This window comes from Carettochelys insculpta, chromosome 20 (genome assembly GCF_033958435.1).
Source record: "Carettochelys insculpta isolate YL-2023 chromosome 20, ASM3395843v1, whole genome shotgun sequence".
NCBI classification, from domain to species: Eukaryota; Metazoa; Chordata; order Testudines; family Carettochelyidae; genus Carettochelys; species Carettochelys insculpta.
The window spans coordinates 24,720,191-24,739,143 of record NC_134156.1 but is presented as its reverse complement, the minus strand read 5'-3'; the positions used below and the strand labels follow the sequence as shown (position 1 = coordinate 24,739,143).

The window sequence follows — 18,953 nt, the reverse complement described above, 5'->3', positions numbered from 1 at the left end:
CTGCGGATCTTCAACACAAGTGTGAAGAGTGTCCTCTTGCATGAATGCGAGACCTGGCACACTAAAAGCCTTCAAATCATAAGTTGCCTACAGTCATAACCAAATGCCTGAGGTGCATCCTTCACATCAAATGGCAAGACTTTGTCACGAATGAGAAGCTTTTCAACAGAGCGGGACAAGAACCAATTGAAATCAAGAAAAGAACGTAGGGATGGCTAGGTCCCACTCTCAGAAAACCATAATCCAGCATACTCCATTAAGCTCTCACCTGGAACCTGCAAGGAAAATGCAGAAGAGGAAGACCTCAGACAACGTGGAGAAGGTGTGCTGAGATTGAAGGACGACAACTCGGGTACTTCTGGAGCCAGGGAGAAGTTTTGTCCCAAGACAAAGTGAAGTGGAGGAGACTTGTAGATGACCTGTGCTTCATGTGGAATACAAGGGTTTAGTAGTAGTAAAGCTAATTTTAAAAAACTATGTAATATACAGGTTAAGAAAAGAGTTTTTCTACATCTGGGATAGTACTTAAATTTTCCACTAATATAAAGTATAATTTAAAGATCATCATCATCATCTATATTTATTTATTTATTTATTTATATTTATAAAGGACATAATCATCAATAACCCACATTTAATACAATAAATTTTAATATACAATATACATATTGACATACAGGTATCCAGGTACATCACACAGGAAAAGTTATACAAAAATTGGTTGTGGAAAACAAATGTATGAGTGGGAATAATACACTCTGAACAGTCCTTTCTTAGGCACTTGAAGTTTGTATGTTCTGATCCTCCATTTACAACAAAGCACATTATGTGCTTCCTGGGTGTCTGGATTGTTCCCGGCAGAACCCACCTGCCAGATACTGCCAAATTGTTCCTGGTAGGATTCACTTGCCAGCAGCTGATTAATAGTTCCAGATACATTCAAACTTCCTGTTTATTTAACTGTAATATTAATTGCTCAATAGAGGCTATGCTGAGCCAGCGATGAAAGGTTAAATCAGTGGCCTTATGCTAACAATGTCTTATGCCTCAGTTTATTCTTTGGTGGTCCTGTTTTTCATCTGATGAAATGGGTCTTAGCCCATGAAAGTTTATGCTCCAAAATATCTCATGGTCTTTAAGGTGTCACAGGACTTCTTGTGGTTTTTGAAGATACAGACTAACTCAGCTACCTCTCTGATACCTGCTTTTCATTCTGCACAGTCTCTGGAATATGCAGATGTCTCTCTTGGCAATTTAAACAACAGACCACTTGTGATGGGGTTCAGGGGTCCCCCTGCACTGCACCCCGCCCGCTGGCAGGAGAGACTCTCACTCAGCAGGTACAACAGCAGGTTTATTAGGCAACAGATGTCCAGTTTCTCACAGAAGCAACAGCATAGCAGCCAGAGACAGTCCTTCCAACCTGTCCTGGGGAGAAGACCCCGAGGGGTGCCCCTCTGGGGTGTAGCTTCCCCCTCCTCGGGCTGGCTGCCTTCCAGCTCTCCCTTTTCCTAGCCTCTAACTGCCGCCCCCGATTCAAAAACCCAGCTCAGCTCCTCCCTGCTCTTTGTTCAGGCAGAGGTGTCACCTGCCAATTGTAGCCCCAGGGTCATCCTTAGCCACTGGGAGCTGCTGCTTGCCTCAGACATCCAGCCTGACTCACACATGCACTCCCCCCACTCCATTACACCACTGCTCTCCAGCTGTCTGTCTGTCTGTCTGGTATTTCAACTGGGCCTAACACCACAATGCCAAAGAGAAGATCTGAGTTTTGGTGTGTCCTTCCTCTTGTCCTTCCTAGGACTCCCATGTTGCAGCCACTGAGTCAGAGAGAATTAAGTAGGACTCCCTTACCAGATGGATGATGTCAATCCTAAATCACTCAGCATCTGTTTTAGTAGTTTAGTATAAGCTTTGTTTTGTTTTCCCACCTGGGCTGAGCATGCCACTGAGTTCCCATGTTCTTCATGGTGGTAGTTCAGTAGTGGTCCTCACCACTCTGTGTCTTGAACTGAGTTTAGAGTGAGTGTAACACCAACAGCAGGAATACAGCTTCTGCCAGAAAGTCAGGTGTGAACAAAGAGTGGTTTGGCCTTTGCCACAAGGAGCAAGAGCCCAGCTCCATAGCACAATTCATTATTTTGCTCCAGGAAACACAAGTTTCTTGGGCAGGAGGGCAGCTTGGGTGTGAGAGGCAGGAGCTGTGTGTCCTACTCTCATTCAATGCCAGTGCATCACTTTGATAGTCTCAGGCCTAATCAAAGAGTAGGGGAGCCTACCCGCAAATCAAAGATGTTTCGTTGTGAAGAATTCATTTTGAAACTAAGCACTCTGGCTTTCTTCAGATCTTTGTGCTGAAGTGAAGGAAAAATCAATGCTGCTTTGAACCAAATACCAAAAAGTACCCTCATCCCCACGCCAGGTGACAGCCGGGCATCAATTTTGACAGACAGCTGGCATCACAGGGCGTTTATTCTGCATTATTTTTAAATGAAATGCTCACAGAAGAGGGGCAATTTCCAGTCATGTTACCTCAGAACAGAGGGCATACGCTAGCTCTGCCATTGGTTTGTTGGGGTGGGATGGAGGAGGAGGTGTTAGGAGGGGATTTTGTGTATTCTTCTTCGACAACCGGTTCACATTGATTTCAGTCAGGGGTGCGTGCATTATGGGAGTATTTCCTGTAGCAGCTCCCCTCGGGGCTGGCTGTGGAGCCCCATAGAGTGATACTGTTATCACGGTTGCCTCTACCCCGTCCTCAGTTCCTTCTTACTGTCTGTGGCGTGTTGGAACAACTCTTTACTCTTGCTCCTGTAAGCAGTAACCTCTAGTCTTTGTGAGTACAGCAGATCTTCCTCATTATTGTCTTAAGTACCCTTGAATACAGCAGTCAGGAGTGGGTGGGCTTGCCAGCCCCCCATGGCTGCATCAGGGCATGCCAACACCCCCGGGCTTCAAGTCTTGCTCCCTTTGCAACTGTGACCCCCATGAAGCCTGCCTGCGCTGCTGGGGTGAAACCTGTGCCTGACACAGGCTCAAGCCTAATTCTCCTTGCACTTGCACTTCAGTTGTGTCAGCCCAGGCTCTTAGAACCTTGTGGGGCTGAAGGGTCAAGTAAGGGGCAGCGTCTGAGCTCTGTTGCTTTGCATTGTAGATGCAGCCCTGCTTGACTCAGGACCCAGGAGTCAGCTGGAAGTATCCCTGAGTTCCATGGGACAGTTTCCTTCGTCTTCTCCACCCAAACACTTTGCACTCCCCTCTGCTGAAAACAGAGGCCAGCCTCACTTTGCAAACGGCGGCGGCAGCAGCCCAGGTCCCCATTACCCCATTCTGTTCTGATCCCTGAGCTGCAAGCGCGCACATAGTCAGAGAGCCTCCTGGATTTGCAGTGGAGACCAAACCACTCTGGCCTTTTGCAACTTGAGCTGCTTCCTGGTCATATGCACAGCAGGGAGTCAGGTTTTCCCACAGTGCATCATAGTCCTGGGGCTAGATCAGGGCTGGGGCATTGCTCTAGGGTGTCTGGGTTACAGTTACTTTGGTTTGGGTCTGCTCACTGCAGTGTGAACAACAGAGCCCTACTTTCGAGCATAGGTTAGACGAGTCCTAACACCGGGTTCAAATACAATGCAGGCTAAGTCGAGGATTCCCTAACCCAGGTCCCACTCACCCTGGGCTTACGATACAGCATAGACATACCCAGAGGGATACAGAGCTATCCCGTGGCTTTTCATCTGCCCAGCGATTTCTGCCCTTCAAGAAGGGTATTTTGTCCTGTGCGGTAGTGTCTGTTGGAAGTGGCAGTCGTATAATATGCTCTCATGTCTGTGTATTCCCCATGTGGGTATGAATGCACCTCATGCACCACAGTCCAGAAACACTTCATGGCAGTGTCCGTTGGTCTGCACATGTGGCAGAGTTCTCCTTGGTCAAGCATGTTAAGAGGAAGTGTGGGTCAACACCTCCCAGGTTCCTTCTTACCACTGTATGGCCTGAGTCAGAACTGTGTCCTCTTTCACTTCATTCCTGACAGGAGAGAATTCCTGCATTTTCAGTGACTAATGTCCCCTCTGCTTTGGTTCTTGAGTTTTGGTGATGTGTATCCTTTCTGTTTTGTGAGTTATTCTGAAATGACCTTTTGAGCAGGTTGTTCCCCCACTTTCAGTGACATCTGTTCCTTGTGGCCAGTTGACTGTTTCTGACAGGCACAATAATCAAAGGTCTATTTCTCCCCTTTTCTCTCCCCAGGAGCTGGTGGTAGCTTTGAGTCACCTAGTGGTTCAATATGAGAGCAATTTCTGCACAGTTGCCTTGCAGTTTATGGAAGAAGAGAAGAATTATCCTCTGCCTTCTCCAGCTACCACAGGTACATCCTTCTGTCTGCTCATGGCTAGGGGAAATTTGGTCTTTATAGTGCTTAGGCGCCGTAGCTGAGGAAGTTGATTATGTGACCAACAAGCACTGGTTTAGTGATGCTATGGGCAACTCTCATTCCTGTTTGGCGGGGTAATGCATTTTACTGCAGAACTGTGTCTGAGAGAGATCGCCCTCTGGAAATACTGTGATGGGTACTTCTGGCTCACCAGCTACAGTGGCTGTGAAGGTGGATGAAGGCTGCAGCGGACAGGAGACTACCCGTTATTGTGGATTCCATGCCGTTGGACCTGAGATTTTGATCCATCAAGAACATGTGGTGGCTGAAGTGCAACAGTCCCCCCCCATGTTAAAAGAAGTCATGCACAGGCGTCTTCCTCTGTGTTCTACTCTCCTAAACTTAAGTCCTACAGTGACTGGCGATGGGAGCATTGTGAAATCGGGAAACTTTTAGTCATGAACCAGCATGTAGGTGGTGGATGTATGTATCAGTCATTCCATTTTGAGGACTGAGGTGGTAGAATGGTCCGGCTGCTGCATCCACAACTGAGCAGCCCTACTCAGTACCCACTCTGCTCACCTCATATGAAGAGGGATCTAGAACAGGTGCCCTAAACATAGTCCATCTCAGTCCCTCTGACTGGATAATTGCGTCCAGTGTGTTCACCTCCATGTGGTTGAAATCGAACAGTAAACTTTGGAACCTGGAATATTCGAACTCTAATGGACAACCCAGACAGTGAGCAACCCAAAAGATGCACAGTGATTATCGCCCACGAGCTGAGACGATTCAACATCAATATATATTGCTGCCCTGGCAGAAACACATAGACCAGAAGGAGAGCTAAGAGAAGAAGGCGTAGGGTACATATTTTTCTGGAAAAGAACCCCAAAGGAAGAAAAATGAACTCATGGGGTAGGATTTGCCGTCAAAAACAAACTGACAGAGATCCTATCTGAAGTCCACGTCAGCATCAGTGAGCATCTCATGACTCTCCACTTGAAGCTTGTCAAAAACCAATGGGCAACTGTCATCAGTGCTTATGTACCAACTCTAGACACCAAAGATGATGTGAAGGAGAAGTTCTACACCCCGCTGGACACAGTGCTGAAAGACATACTCAAAGATGACAACAAGATTTTTCTTTTGGGCGAGTTCAATGCCAGGGTTGGAGGAGACGCAGATCTCTGGTCATCTACCATGGGGAAAGGAGGAGTTGGCAACAGCATCTCCAGTGGAGACCTCCTTCTTACAAAATGTGCGGAACATGAGCTCGTCACCATGAACACCCCGTTCCACCAGAAAAACTAGTGTAAGACCTCATGGCAATATCCTCGATCAAAGCACTGGCACCTCATAGACGATGTCATTGTTGGCACTCGGGTTCAGCGTGATGTCCTTCCCACACGTGCAATGACTAGTGCTGATAACTGCTGGACTGATCACTGGCTTATTTAATCCATGGTGGTGATTAGGACTGGCACCAAATGGAAGAGACCAGTCCGACAGAAGATCAGTGTACCAGACTTGGACACCATCAAATGAAGTGACTTCCAGATAGCACTCGAAAGGAAGCTACTGACGTACACCTTGAAGATGTGGAAGAACACTGGTGTCGATTGAAAAATGCCATCATTGGAGCTTGTGGAGAAACCATTGGCTGCCAGACCAGGAAGCATCAGGACAGGTTTGATGAGAACGATGTGGAAGCTGAACACTTGATTGCGGCAAAAAGGAAAGCCTCTAGGGCCCGGCAAAGCGACATCAATTGCACAATGAAGGGAGACACGCATGCCAAGGCCGAGCAAAAGTGCAGTGTACAACCAGGATTCTGAAAAACCAGTGGTGGACTGAGAAGGAGCGAGAACTCCAACATCTCGCAGACATCCATGATACAAGAGGGCTTTTCAGTGCTACCAAAGAAACCAGGGAATCAATCCCCTGAGCTCAAAGGATGGTACTCAGCTCTTGAAAGACAATGAAGCTCTTGCTTCTCATTGGGCGGAGCACTGTAGTGGGTTCTTGAACCACCCCTCCACTGTGGTCCTAGAATCCCTTGATCAAGTCCCTTAGCAACCACCTAGAGATGATCTTGCAATGCTTCCTACCCTGAGGGAGGTCCAAGCTGCCATCAAAGCGATGAAGTGCAACAGGGCAAACAGAGTATATGGAATCCCCACTGAAGTCCTCAAAGAGAGAGCTCCACAAACAGCTCCACCTCCCGATTCTCAAGGTCTAGGATAGGGAACAGATGCCACAAGATTTCAGAGACACACTGATCATCAATCTTTCCAAGAAGGGCAACAAGTCAGATTGTAGAAGCTATCATGGCATCTCCCTCCTGGCAACAGCAGGGAAAATCTTAGCTCGAATCCTTGCAAACCTACTCCTGCCACACTCAGAAAAAAGGACAGAGGAGTCTTGGAGGCCGCTGAAAGCACACATGAAAAAGTGCAACATCAGTGTCGACGCTTGGGAGAACCTTGCCCACTACCCACCCTGGTAGAGAATGGTAATCCATGAGGCGGGTAGTGTAATTTAAGAGGTGCCACTGCAGGCAGAGGAGGACAGGTGGAGAAGAAGAAAAGAGCATCAAAAACAGTCCCGCACCTTTCAACAGCTATTAACACCTACTTCTTCTATGATAAGACCTGTGGGTCCAGAATTGGGCTGATCAGTGATCAATGGACTCACAAATAAGAGGGTGACGTGAAGACATCCTGCTCGTTATCGAGTGATCGCCAAGAAGAAGACTTGGGACAGGACATAGTATACACCTTCTAGTATAGTCCTGTGTCCTCCTGCAATGGGGCTGTACGCTCCAAAGCCTTTCATTTGTGTTTCTGGTCCTCGATGCTTGATGTGCTATTTTGTTCACCCTTTCTTCCTGTGTGTTTTCCTTCATTTGAGGAATTGAAAGTCCTAGAGAAATTGTTGCTGCCCTTTCATTTTTTAGAAATTAAATAAATTGGAACTCACCAGGAATAACAGAACTGTTGTGACAGGAACTTGCAGAAGAGAAGATGAACTATTTCTTCAATGAGTATTTAATCACTTCTTTTGTCTGACATATGAATCCTATTAGGGAACTGATATCTTCCCCCACCCCCCCCCACCCCGCACACATTTGTCCTCTTTGCTTCAGAAAAACAATCAGATGTTACAGTTCCATAGCTTTTTTCATCATCTAGAAGGCTACCAAAGTGCTTTATAAATCGGATGCTCAGGAAACACTGCTCCCATTGCACTGGTGGAATGGTGCCGCCGTCTTGCAGCGGTAACGTTACAAATGTGCTTTTAGAAATGGCAATGAAGAATGATTTTTCCAGTTGACGTTATAGAGGTTCAGGACATGACGTGAAATTTAGCCGTGAAAACCAGGATTAGATAACCATTTATTGGGGAAAATGTTCCTCCATTATTAATGAGCATTTCAGAAATAGAGATCTAAACACTGTCCCCTCCAGCACCACGCTTGGGCATGAGTTTGGTATTGGCTTGGGGAAAAGAATCAGTAAAACCACTACCTGCAGCACTTTGTTTTTTCTTACTGTTTTTCATGAAGGGACCGCCAAGGCTTAGCCCTGATCAGTTTATGGGATGTGTAAGACTACAAACCAAGGAACATGGAGCTGTAGTCATCCGTTGCATGAACAGAGAGGGTTTGGGGCAGGGGGACATAAAAATGGCAGTCCGTCATCATGATCTGTTCTTTGTTATTATAGAACATCTGGCAGTGGACACCCTTCTTATCAGCAGTTGGTTTAAAGTTGTTTTCATTATTTCCACTGATCACGCTACATTGCTGTGAGATAGCTGCTGCCCAGTTTCTCTAGTGACAGCATGTATAGTGGCTAAACTTTCTCCCCGCAGAGTGTGGGAGCTTGACACCCGTGCGAGATGGTCCATGTACTCCGAGACTTCGTTCTGTCAGCTCCTATGGGAACATTCGAGCAGTCACCACAGCTAGGAACCTGAACAAGTCTCTGCAGAACCTCAGCTTGAATGAAGAATGTAAGATGGCTTTGAGGATACTCCCATGTTTCCTTACCTCCCTCCTGACATGAGACTTGGCTTTTATTTTGTCCCTTTACCAGCTCTTCCCTGTTTGGGAATCTCATGTGCAAAGCATTGTAAGCTGTTACCACATGGTATCCAGCTGCCACAACCTAGCAGACATGCATGCAACTCCCAGCCTAACAGGCTGTGCAGTAGCATTGACTTCAACTAGGGGACCTTCCGATGCGCATGGTTTTCACCAGCCTGAGTCTACTGAAGACTTGATGCTTGCCCTCTAATTAAATGTTCAGTGTTGAGAATGAGGGCTTGGTGGATTTGCTTTACTGAAGAAGTTCTCTTCACTTGTTGAAAATCACAAGTTCCTAACAATTATTGGATGCTTGAGCAAATACAGTTCTTTTGGCAGTATTTATGTTTGTCTCCCCCCACTTCCCTTTTGGCAGCTGGAAGCTCTGTTGCATTTTCTCCGGGGAATCTCAGTACCAGCAGCAGTGCTAGCAGCACGTTGGGCAGCCCTGAGAATGAAGAGTACATCCTGTCATTTGAGACCATTGACAAGATGAGAAGGGTTAGCTCCTACTCCTCGTTGAATTCACTGATCGGTGAGTAAGGTCTCTTTCAACTCACATTTTTTTCCTGCTTTCTTTGTGTCCAATTTGTGGCTCCGGATAAATCTCATAACAGCAAAGATAAATGCCATTGTGCTGTCTGAGTGAGGTTGCATAAAGAAAAAAAGAATGTGAGTTAATCTAATGATCTTCGGGGCGGGGATGGGATTTAGCAATGGGATAGCTGTGTATCTGGGGCCATAGCCCTACCTTTTCCTGTAGAGAATGGGGTTCCCATGAAGAACTTGAGCACAAAACAGGTAGCAGCATCTACTGGAATCCTACAGCCCCAGCTGCTCCATGGGCTAGGAATTGATAGGACTCAATAGCTGGGCTCATTAGCGTGGATTTCAGCCTTGAATTGCTTTTCATATATCAAAGTGTGACACAGCTGATCACTTTGCACCCATTTCGTCTTCTAAGCACCCAAGCCAAACAGTCCAGTTCTGCTGTAGTGCCTCAGCCCTTTGGTTAAGAAGCAGAATGCTGCAGAGCTGAGATGTTGGTGCCTGTAACAAAGAAGGAAAGAGACTGGATTTCCACATTCACAGCACATGGCTGAGTTGCATGATGGTGCAAGCTGGCATTTCTTTTATAAAACTGAACTAGGAGTTCTGCACTAAACCAGTTCCATTCTGTGGTTATTTTTCTGATGGCTTTTTCAAGCAGGTCCAATTGCTACAGAAGCATTTTTCTTTAACTCATCATCTTTTCAAATTGGCTAAAACCTTTCTGGTGTGGTACGAGCACAGCCAGCCAATGTGCAAGGAACCCAGTATATGGAATGGATGCTAGCTCCATAGGCTACAGAAGTCAGAGCACATCTTGAGAAATGGTGGGGGAGGCTCCTATTCTTCCATTATGGTCAGTTGTGTGGGCCCACAATCGTCTCCTAGCTTTAAAAAATCCCTATCGTCCGTTGTCACACAGAGGAGTAATAATCTGTAACATACTGGTGAATAAAAACCCTGCATACCACACACCAGTACTAGGAAGGTTCTGGGATCTCATTACTGAACACAGCAGTTGGCATGTAGTGTAGACCATTAATGAATGGCTGGAGGCTCCCCAGACCCTTGAGACCAGCACTCCTTGTGTTCTGTCTGTGGATGAGAAAAATAGATTTTGTTGCATGCACCAAGGAATGTGTGGATATGCACCACCAGTTCAAACACATGCTGCCGGCAGTGGGTGCTCTGCTAATCAGCTGAGTAGCACCTGAATTTCTCCCAGGTGCTCAGCTTACAGAGAACACTGCTTGAGACAGTTTAAAATCAATCGTGTCATAGCCTAATAAAGTGAAGTCATTAGAATTTTGAAAACCTCAGTCATATGGCATGACAGATAAGGACCCTGGTTTCTTTCTGAGTGGGCACAACAGGATCAGTAGCACAGTGCTGTCCCTGTGACAGGTTAAAACCTTAGCTCCCTTCCTTGCTTCCTCTCTGGGCCTGCCTCTCCCACCCTCCCTCCACTGGAAAGAGCTGCTGCCTGCTTGATAGTTTGTTTGTGTCTCAGAAGAGCTTTACAGCACAGTAGAGCAAAAGTCTAGAAATGAGCTAGAGATGAGTGAGGGAAACTTAAGAAAACAAAAAAGCGGTGCTCCAAAGCCTCCCTCATTCATATTCAGTCAGGAAGAGCTCATATCCAGCTGTAAACGACATAGCTCCTAGAAGTGTTTAAAATTCATAACTTACATGGAATTCCATTACCTTCAGCATTTGCCATTTTAAAGTCGGATTTTGTGGGTTTTTTTCATTTCTGCTAAAGCATTGCAGTCTCTAAGCCTGCTCTGGGCTAGGTCCCAAAGGAAGCATTTTTTCAGAATTTCATCAACTCTGCCCACTGATGTTCCATGTTTTTCCGGCCATGTGCAAAATAAATTTTGTTATGTATTGAGGAACGTGCCGATGCACACCACCAGTAGAAGCTCATGGTGCTGGCTCTGGGCACTCTGCTAATCAGCTGAGTGACATCTAAATTCTCTTGAGTGGCCACCCCAGCACTCAGTTTACAGGGTACACCGCTGCCCATGCTGCAAGTGTGTTACTTGGCCATGCAGCAGGCCATGGTTTGAGCTGATCCTGTAATGTCCCTTCTTGAACTGACCAGGCCAGCTGGGACCACTGTTGTATTAATTTAGATCAGTGTTTCCCAATTTTATTTGGCCACAGAACCCTTTTAAACTCAAAATAGTTTTGCAGAACCTCCTTCCTAGACTCCACCCCCTTCAGCCCCCAAGCCTGCCCCCCATCTCGAGGCTTCACCTGCCTCATCACTCAGCCCCCCAAAGCCATACCCCCATCTTGCAAACTTGGTCCCCGCATCCCCAGGCTTAACCCTTCTCAGCCTCAAACCTGCCCAAATACCTCACCCAATATGATGGACAAACCTACTTCTGCTCCTCTGACTCTAGTCCCTAGGGCCCAACACAGGAACCATCTGACTCCCCTATCACCGGCAGCAAGACAATGCAGGACCTGTCTGACTCCCCTACTGCTGGTGGCAGGGCAGTGAGCTGCAGAGAACCTCCAGAGCTGCAGGTTGATGACTCCTGACTGCAGAACCCTTAATTTCATTCTGCGGAACCTCCGCAGAACACCGGTTGGGAAGCACTGATTTAGATGGAACCTGTGGGCTCAAAGAGAGCTAACCTGGCCCAGGGGCTGCCCAGCATTAGTAGAAGTATGCAATATTGCGGTTCTTCATGTGATAGATAACCTGTTGTGCATTCCATAATGTGCCATACACTGCATAAGGAATATGGAAAACCTGGTGAGAGAGGCAGGGCAGTGCTAGATGGCTGGGAATGCCAAGACATGGGTGTAAGCGGGGAACTCGTGGGGCAGTGGGGAAAGCCAGGATGGGTGGGGGAATTCAGGAAAGTGTGGAGAAAGAGTTGAGAAGCAAATTTATTTTCCAGTCCCCTGCTTGAGGAAACTGAGTAGTCTTGGCTACCACCCTGCACCCTCTGGATCGTGAATAGACCAAGTTTTCTGCCTGTAAGATGTGCGATCTCTGCAAGAAATATTAATTCTCCAATGGTTGTCATGCAGTGTATTGCCACCAAGGAGTTTGGCTGCCACTCCCACCTTCTGAAGCAGAGTTCAGAGTCATCAGAATTTTAGATCTTTTCCCTATCTGAATAGGTCTGTCAGGTCTTACATTGCACCCATGCGAAGAAGGATGTGGAGCACAAATTTACAGTGCAGAGTTGGAACTACCAGTAAAAAGCGCTGGGTATCAGAATACCCATGTATCCCTTTCTGTTCAGGCTGAAGTAGTTCAGTTGTATGGGTCAGTCCAAAACTTGTTTTTTCACTTCAGAAATAACATACATGAGCAAATAGAAGCTGCTGTCTCCAGTCAAAAGTGCACAGCTGGTGAGGTTTTGCTCAGTTTATGGGGTGTGGACTGCATCTCATTTTAGAGCTCCACATTTAAAATCACTGTAGTATTTTAAAGAGACAAAACAATGGATAAAGCCAAGCCAAGGAAAGAGATGAAATAAAGACAGTGATGTTTTAATTTGTGTGTGCTGCACAGCTGTGCCCTTGCTGGATTTGGGTTGCAAGGTTGCTGATCTAAACCAATTGTGCTGCCCTGCTGTTTGCTGTTAAATTGAATGAAGAATTGAGTACGCCTGAACAAAACCAAAACAATCAGTGAAGAAAGGCAATTTTTTTTATGTTCTTAGCTGAAAGGAATCATTTTGTAAATCTGCACTGCAAGGTCTATTTAACCAGTGTTGAATTGGTCCAACTAATTACAAGGCTGTCGTTTTAAATTAACTCTCCCCACTTGCTAGTTCTTTGTCTGTGTTTTGTGGATTTTTTTTTTTTTACTGTAGTCGATTGTGTGAAACAGCCATTGTTCCCTCCTGCTGTCCAAATCTCCTTTCATTATTGTGCTGACCCAGGTGGCTCAAGTGTGACAAAGAGCTGCCGAATGCGTCATTCCACTGAACCCATTCGATGAGCAACACTTTTGTTAGGAAAAGAATAAAAATACTGTAGCGAGGGAAGGGGGAACACACCTTCAAGCACTAGCTCCAATGAGTCTAAAAAGCCTTTACAGAAATTCCCTCTGTTCTTGTCGGAAGCTGTGGAACGAATGAGGAATTACGTTGGTGAAGGCATCCTCCCCCTGCTCCCCGCAGGTCTGATGTAAAAAAATGTCTTGGGGGGGGTTTACTTCCTGCTTGCATCATGAGTGAGGGCGTTAGCAGAAGGGCTGGAAATACTGAGAGCTAGGTGCCCTCCTGCTCCCAGTTTCTTTCCCCCCCACCCCTTGTTCTTTCTTTAGAAGAAACCAACCCCTTTAGATCCCCAGCAGCCCTTATGTGACCGCCAGCACAGACCCAAAGGTATTGGCGGCAGAACACTGAGCAGGCTTCAGGCAGCCTATGCAGCGGTGTTACCTGGCTGGCTGCATCAGTGACTGGTACACTCTTCTTCCCCAACCCCCCCACACCCACCCCAGGCTTTTATCACCTCATCTGTCTCATTTGAGTTGTTTTCAAGGTGATTTGGGTGCTTGTGAAGACAACCTCCTATAGTCTGGCAAACAGGGATAGGCACGACACCAGCTGCTTCTGATTATCCTTGGGATTGCAGTCCTGGCCTGCTCCGAAGCAGAGACCTGCTTTGTTTTCTGAAGATGTTTTATTTATTTTAAAAAAAACAAATGGCTTCTAAGGGTGGGAGTAAACCTTTGCCTCATGGGCAAAGCCGGAATTTGAACCTAGGTTTGCAGAAGTGTTCCACTCTTCCCTGTCACCGTGCGGAGCCATTACTCCCTTACACTTGCACCCAAGCTCTCTGCGTGCTGCTTGCTTTGGAACATTCCGCAAACGTAGTGACAAAATGGAGTGTGAACGTTTTTGGAGCCTGGTTCGCCCTGCACTTGCCATTACCTCGTGAAGGGCAAACTGGACATTGTTACATCTTTTTGTAGCCCCCCGTTGTTTTCGGGATCAGTGACAATCCAGTGTGCACCCTATGTATTGGAAGAGTGAGGAAAGCTTGTGACAGTTTGCTGTACTGACAGCCTAGGCTCCCACTGGCCAGGATGCTATGTTCAAAAGGTGTGTTCCACAATGGAGAGCTGGGAGGTCTGCATAGGCAGCTCTTGTTAGCGTTCGTTGACATCACTCTGGCAAATCCCTTGGGCGCTGGCAGGCTGAGAGGCCTTTTTCCTTGCAGGCTGTGTGAGGGCCTGGAAGTTACTCACTGCCTTGCAGTTTGTGGAATGCCTTGTCAAATCATGATGAATTTGTCTGTCAAAAGGGAGCTTCCCTTGCGTAAGCTTAGGCAATCATACAGAAAACGGTGGTCTGTGTCCTGCTCAAGCTTGTGACTGCGTGAAGCTTCCATCCTTGGCCAGAATTCAAAACTGAACTGTCAGCATCTATATTCTCTTGGCCTGAGTGTTAGGTACAGAAGCTATCTAAGGTGAGTGCTTGCTTGTCAACCAAGGGACTGCATCTTCCTAACATAAAGCTTTCTATTTTGATGCTTCTGGGAGTGCATGGGGATATAAGACTGTTTTCCATAGCATTTGCAATTCACTGTGACTCATTTGAAAATCCTTTTTAGCTCCCTTTTGTCACTACAGCCCTTACCTTTATACCTCTCATGTGGCTCTGCTCCTAAGACTGCTGTTAAAACCACAGTACATGACGAATGGTGTAGGAAGCATAAAAGGAAATGCTAATGTGCCCAAAACAAGTCACATAAAATGTTTGCAGGAGTCTTATCAATCATAGCAGCAACGAAAGGTCCTGTGGCACCTTATAGACTAAAAGAAAAGTTTTGAGCATGAGCTTTCGTGAGCACAGACTCACATCATCAGATGCTGGTCTTGGAAATTTCCAAGCTCATGAAAGCTCATGCTCAAAACTTTTCTGTTAGTCTATAAGGTGCCACAGGACCCTTTGTTGCTGTTACAGATCTAGACTGACATGGCTACCCCTCCAATACTCATCAATCATCCAAACTCTTATATATTTGATTTGTAAGGTGCATTTATCTCTCCCTCCCTGTGCATGTACTTAACAGTAGACATTCAGTGGCCAAGGTGGTAATTGACAAATTGACTTAATTGCTGTTTGAAGGGTTGACTCAACCTTCTGCCCTGTAAAACATAGAACTCTGAAACCTCACTATTAGCATTTAGATTTTGAATACACCTGTGGACTTTAAGTCCTGAACATACCAGCTACATAACCAACTTCTACTCGGGTAAAAGGATTTTTATAAGTGTTGCTATTCAGAGAGGTTCCTGACTTCTTACCTGTTGAGTAGACCTAGGACAAGATGCTTCAGTGGATTAGAAAAATCAGTACTTTAGATGCTAATTACTGGCAGATATTCTGTCTGTCTGTGTCTGTAACCTTTGCAGAGTTCCCAAAGGTTTCACCCAGTGGTAATTTTCTTTTATTTCTTGGGCTGGGTTTGAATGCTTACCTTGATCGTCTCTACCTGCCATTGTAAAGTTCAAAAGCAGTTCCTCCACATGAAGAAATTAATCCACATAAGAGATGTGGGGGTTGACTGCAACTCTCTAATTTTTATGTACTCTCCGTGCTTTTCTGTCCTAGGAGTTTCTTTCAATAGTGTTTACACCCAAATTTGGAGAGTCCTCCTTCATCTGGCTGCTGACCCATACCCTGATGTCTCCGATGTGGCCATGAAAGTGCTCAACAGCATTGCCTACAAGGTATGATTGTCTGTCTTTGTGTAGGTCTGAGCTCTTACCTTTCGAGGTGTTCTCGTACTGAGGCAAAATGTAAGTAGACTCAACTTGCATATGGCCAGTTGAAAGTCTGTGGTAAGTGACCACAGCTCAGCCTAAGCCAGGACAGCACTAGCTGAGAAACAATCTTAACGTTCCTAAACTAAAACTTGCACTTGTGCCCCTGGCCAAATAAAAAAAGCTATGGGGGGTGGGGGCCTGAAATTATTTCAAAGATGCCATTATTAACTTGGGGCCTTAAAAACTGTCCAGCAAGTAACACAATCCCTGGGTGATGCCTGACAGAGTGTTCAATAAATTATCGCTTTGAAAACTGATCTAGTTTGTGCAAGCGGGACTGGCCTGCATATTGTCACTACAACGACCCTCCAGTTCAGGTGAACTAGTACATGTGAGTCTGCATGCAGACACTCATCCCCCTCCTCCCCTCTTCAACACAGGCCTAAAGCACCATGATCCTCACATTTTGTCCTGCAAGGCTGATGAAGAATCACTGATACTCCAGATTTGCCATTGTAGGGAGCCATAATAGCACCCCTCACCTTCCACCAGAAACCAAGCACCTGGCCCCTTCAGTACTTCTGATCACCTACAGTCCCCACCCGATTGCGCCACAATGCCATGTAGACACCCTCCTCCCCACATGTTGGGATCCCACCTGAATGATTGCTCTGGCATTAAGACCAGGAGCCATTCCAAAGCAAGATGGGATCTCTCTTGCTGATTTCTGATGAATAAGCCCAAGACATGAGCTCCTGAGCTGGGATGGCTGGAAGAGATGTCAGCAGCACCATTCGCTGTTACAGGCATTAGAGGCCTCCTGCTCTAGATCCATTTTCCTCTTAAGAGGATAGTGCTTAATTTAAACCCTTTGGTTACTTATTTTGAACATATATCAGAGAGGTAGCCATGTTAGTCTGTAGCTTCGAGAACAAGAAGAAGTCTTGTGGCACCTTATAGACTAACAGATATTTTGGAGCATAAGCTTTCATGGGCAAAGACCCACTTCATCATATGCATGAGTGGGGGGGGGGTGGTTTCAGAGGGGTATTTAAAGAGTGGGGTCCCAGTAAGAGGGAGGGCCAGAGCTGACAAGCTCTATTCAGCAAGGTGGAAATGGCCCAGTATGAACAGCACTTATCAAAAGAGGAAAAAACAAGTCAAATCAGATGGGGATGTGATCCTTTGTCAGAGTCTAATGGGGAGATATTAGCACCCAGAGCAGAGAAACTGCCTTTGTAAGCTGTGAGCCACTCCCAGTCTCTGTTTAATCCATGGTTAATGGAGTCAATTTTGCAAATAAATTGCAGCTCAGAGATTTCTCTCTCCATTTGATTTTTGAAATTTTTTTTGTTTCAGGACTGTCACCCTTATATTGAACATGCACACAAGTCACACCACACACAGTCTGTGCTTTGTGGCTTTTTGGATGTCAAATAGCTTCACCTCTTCAGGTGGTGAGCTGAGATCTCCCACTCATGATTCAGACACCAGATAAACTTGTGCATCAGATTGGCAAATCTCAGATTCAAAGAAGTGGGGGTTTGGGGGGGTGGAGTCAGAGCTTTCAAACACTCCTCTCTGGGCATATCCTGGTAAGTATTAGACTCTTTGCAAAATGAAACTCTGGTTCTTCTGAAATGACAGAATTGGCATGAGCATACAGAAGACCTAGGTTCTCCTTTTCCTGTCTTCCCTATTTTTCAGGAACTTACTTTGTCAGTACAAAAGAGCTGCATGAATACTACGAGGGAGATGTTTGTCCCCTAGGAGGATCTGTCAGGGATTCTCGCCCATTCTGACACTCCAAGTGCAGAAAGTGTGGCCCTGCAGAGATTAAAAACACCTTGCCTATACACAGGGTTGACTTTAAAACTTCTCCTGGGTCACAGATCCCCTGGACGGTAACTGCTACCACTCCAGTCCTTGGAGACCCCTTTAACCCAGGCAGGTACACTGGAGGTTGCCCCCTGTGGGTAAAACAGCTGGGAGGTGCTTTAGATGTTCTGCCCCTGAGTCAGAGACTACAGCCACATCATGCAGAAGGGCTATGGCAAATTCACCAAATCCTGCTCGCGGATAGCTCAAAAGGGTGAATGCTGAATTCATACAGCCTCACAGGGGGTAATGAAGGCCGACTTTTGCTTGGCTGATATATCCAAAGATACTTGCCAGTATCCCTTGGTTAAGTCTAAGGAGGAGATTAACTGGGCATGTCCCAGTTTCTCCAATAACTCATCTGTACGTAGCTTTGCGGTAACTATCTGGGCAACTTACTGCGTTCAGCTTACGGTAGTCCACACAAAAGTGTATTTCCCCATCTGGTTTGGGAACTAGGACTACTGAAGAAGCCCACGCACTGTCAGAAGGGCGAATTACATCCACTTCTAGTATGTTCTTGATTTCCTTCTGTACAGCCACTTTGGCTGCAGGAGCCATTTGGTAGGGTTGGGCTCTGACGAGGTGAACGTCACTTGTGTTAATGGAGTGAACCACCCTTTCTGTTCATCCCAGGGTGGCTAAGAATATCGGGGTATACCTGGTACACAACTCCACAATCTGCTGTCTCTGCTCACAGCTAAGGTTCATGGAAAAAGGTTACCTGTTCTACTCCATCCTTGTGCTTCCCATCGTGCCTGTGCTTCTCGGGACTCAAAGGGCTTTAGAGAGTTAACATGATCTATTTTAGGCTTAAGAGCAGGGCCGGTGAAAGAGATGTGGTAATTAACTGCACCTGGGCACTCTTGGACTGTTAATAGCCCATCCCAGGATGCTTCCATCTTGTTGTTCTGGAGCACCTTGAAGACCATGACCTGTTCCCCTACCTTGAAGGACTGCTGCCTGTCATGTTTATCATAGCAGGCCGCCTGCTCTTGCTGAGCCTTCTGCAAATTTTCACGATCCTGCTTTAGAGAACCTCTAAGGATATTTTGTAGGTTGGTTACAAAATCCAAAATGTTAGTCCCTGGGGGAGGAGTAGCCCCTTCCCGTTGCTGCCTTATCAGTTACAAAGGGCCCTTAACCTCACGTCCAGACACAAGTCTAATAAGATGGGTGAACTGGAGTACCTCATATCAAAGGAGGAAGTTGACATAATAGGCATCTCAGAAACATGGTGGAATGAGGACAATCAGTGGGACACTATCATACCGGGATATAAATTATATCGGAAAGACAGAACAGGTCGTGCGGGT

The 18,953-nt window shown here is 46.3% G+C and overlaps 1 protein-coding gene across 5 annotated transcripts in view; it reads left to right on the top strand.

Moving 5' to 3' along the window:
* The window catches only part of RPTOR (regulatory associated protein of MTOR complex 1), a 256,227-nt gene that overhangs the window by 167,641 nt on the left and 69,633 nt on the right, over nucleotides 1–18,953 (top strand). For 4 of the 5 annotated variants that reach the window (XR_012648254.1, XM_075014603.1, XM_075014601.1 and 1 more), the window contains 4 exons: nucleotides 4,249–4,366; nucleotides 8,249–8,389; nucleotides 8,839–8,997; nucleotides 15,605–15,723. Coding sequence is in view for 4 of the 5 variants with exons in the window: in XM_075014603.1 (XP_074870704.1) it covers nucleotides 4,249–4,366; nucleotides 8,249–8,389; nucleotides 8,839–8,997; nucleotides 15,605–15,723 (537 nt within the window). In the remaining variant the exon portion in view is untranslated. The remainder of the gene's footprint in view (nucleotides 1–4,248; nucleotides 4,367–8,248; nucleotides 8,390–8,838; nucleotides 8,998–15,604; nucleotides 15,724–18,953) is intronic. The other variant, XM_075014602.1, reaches the window with a different exon arrangement.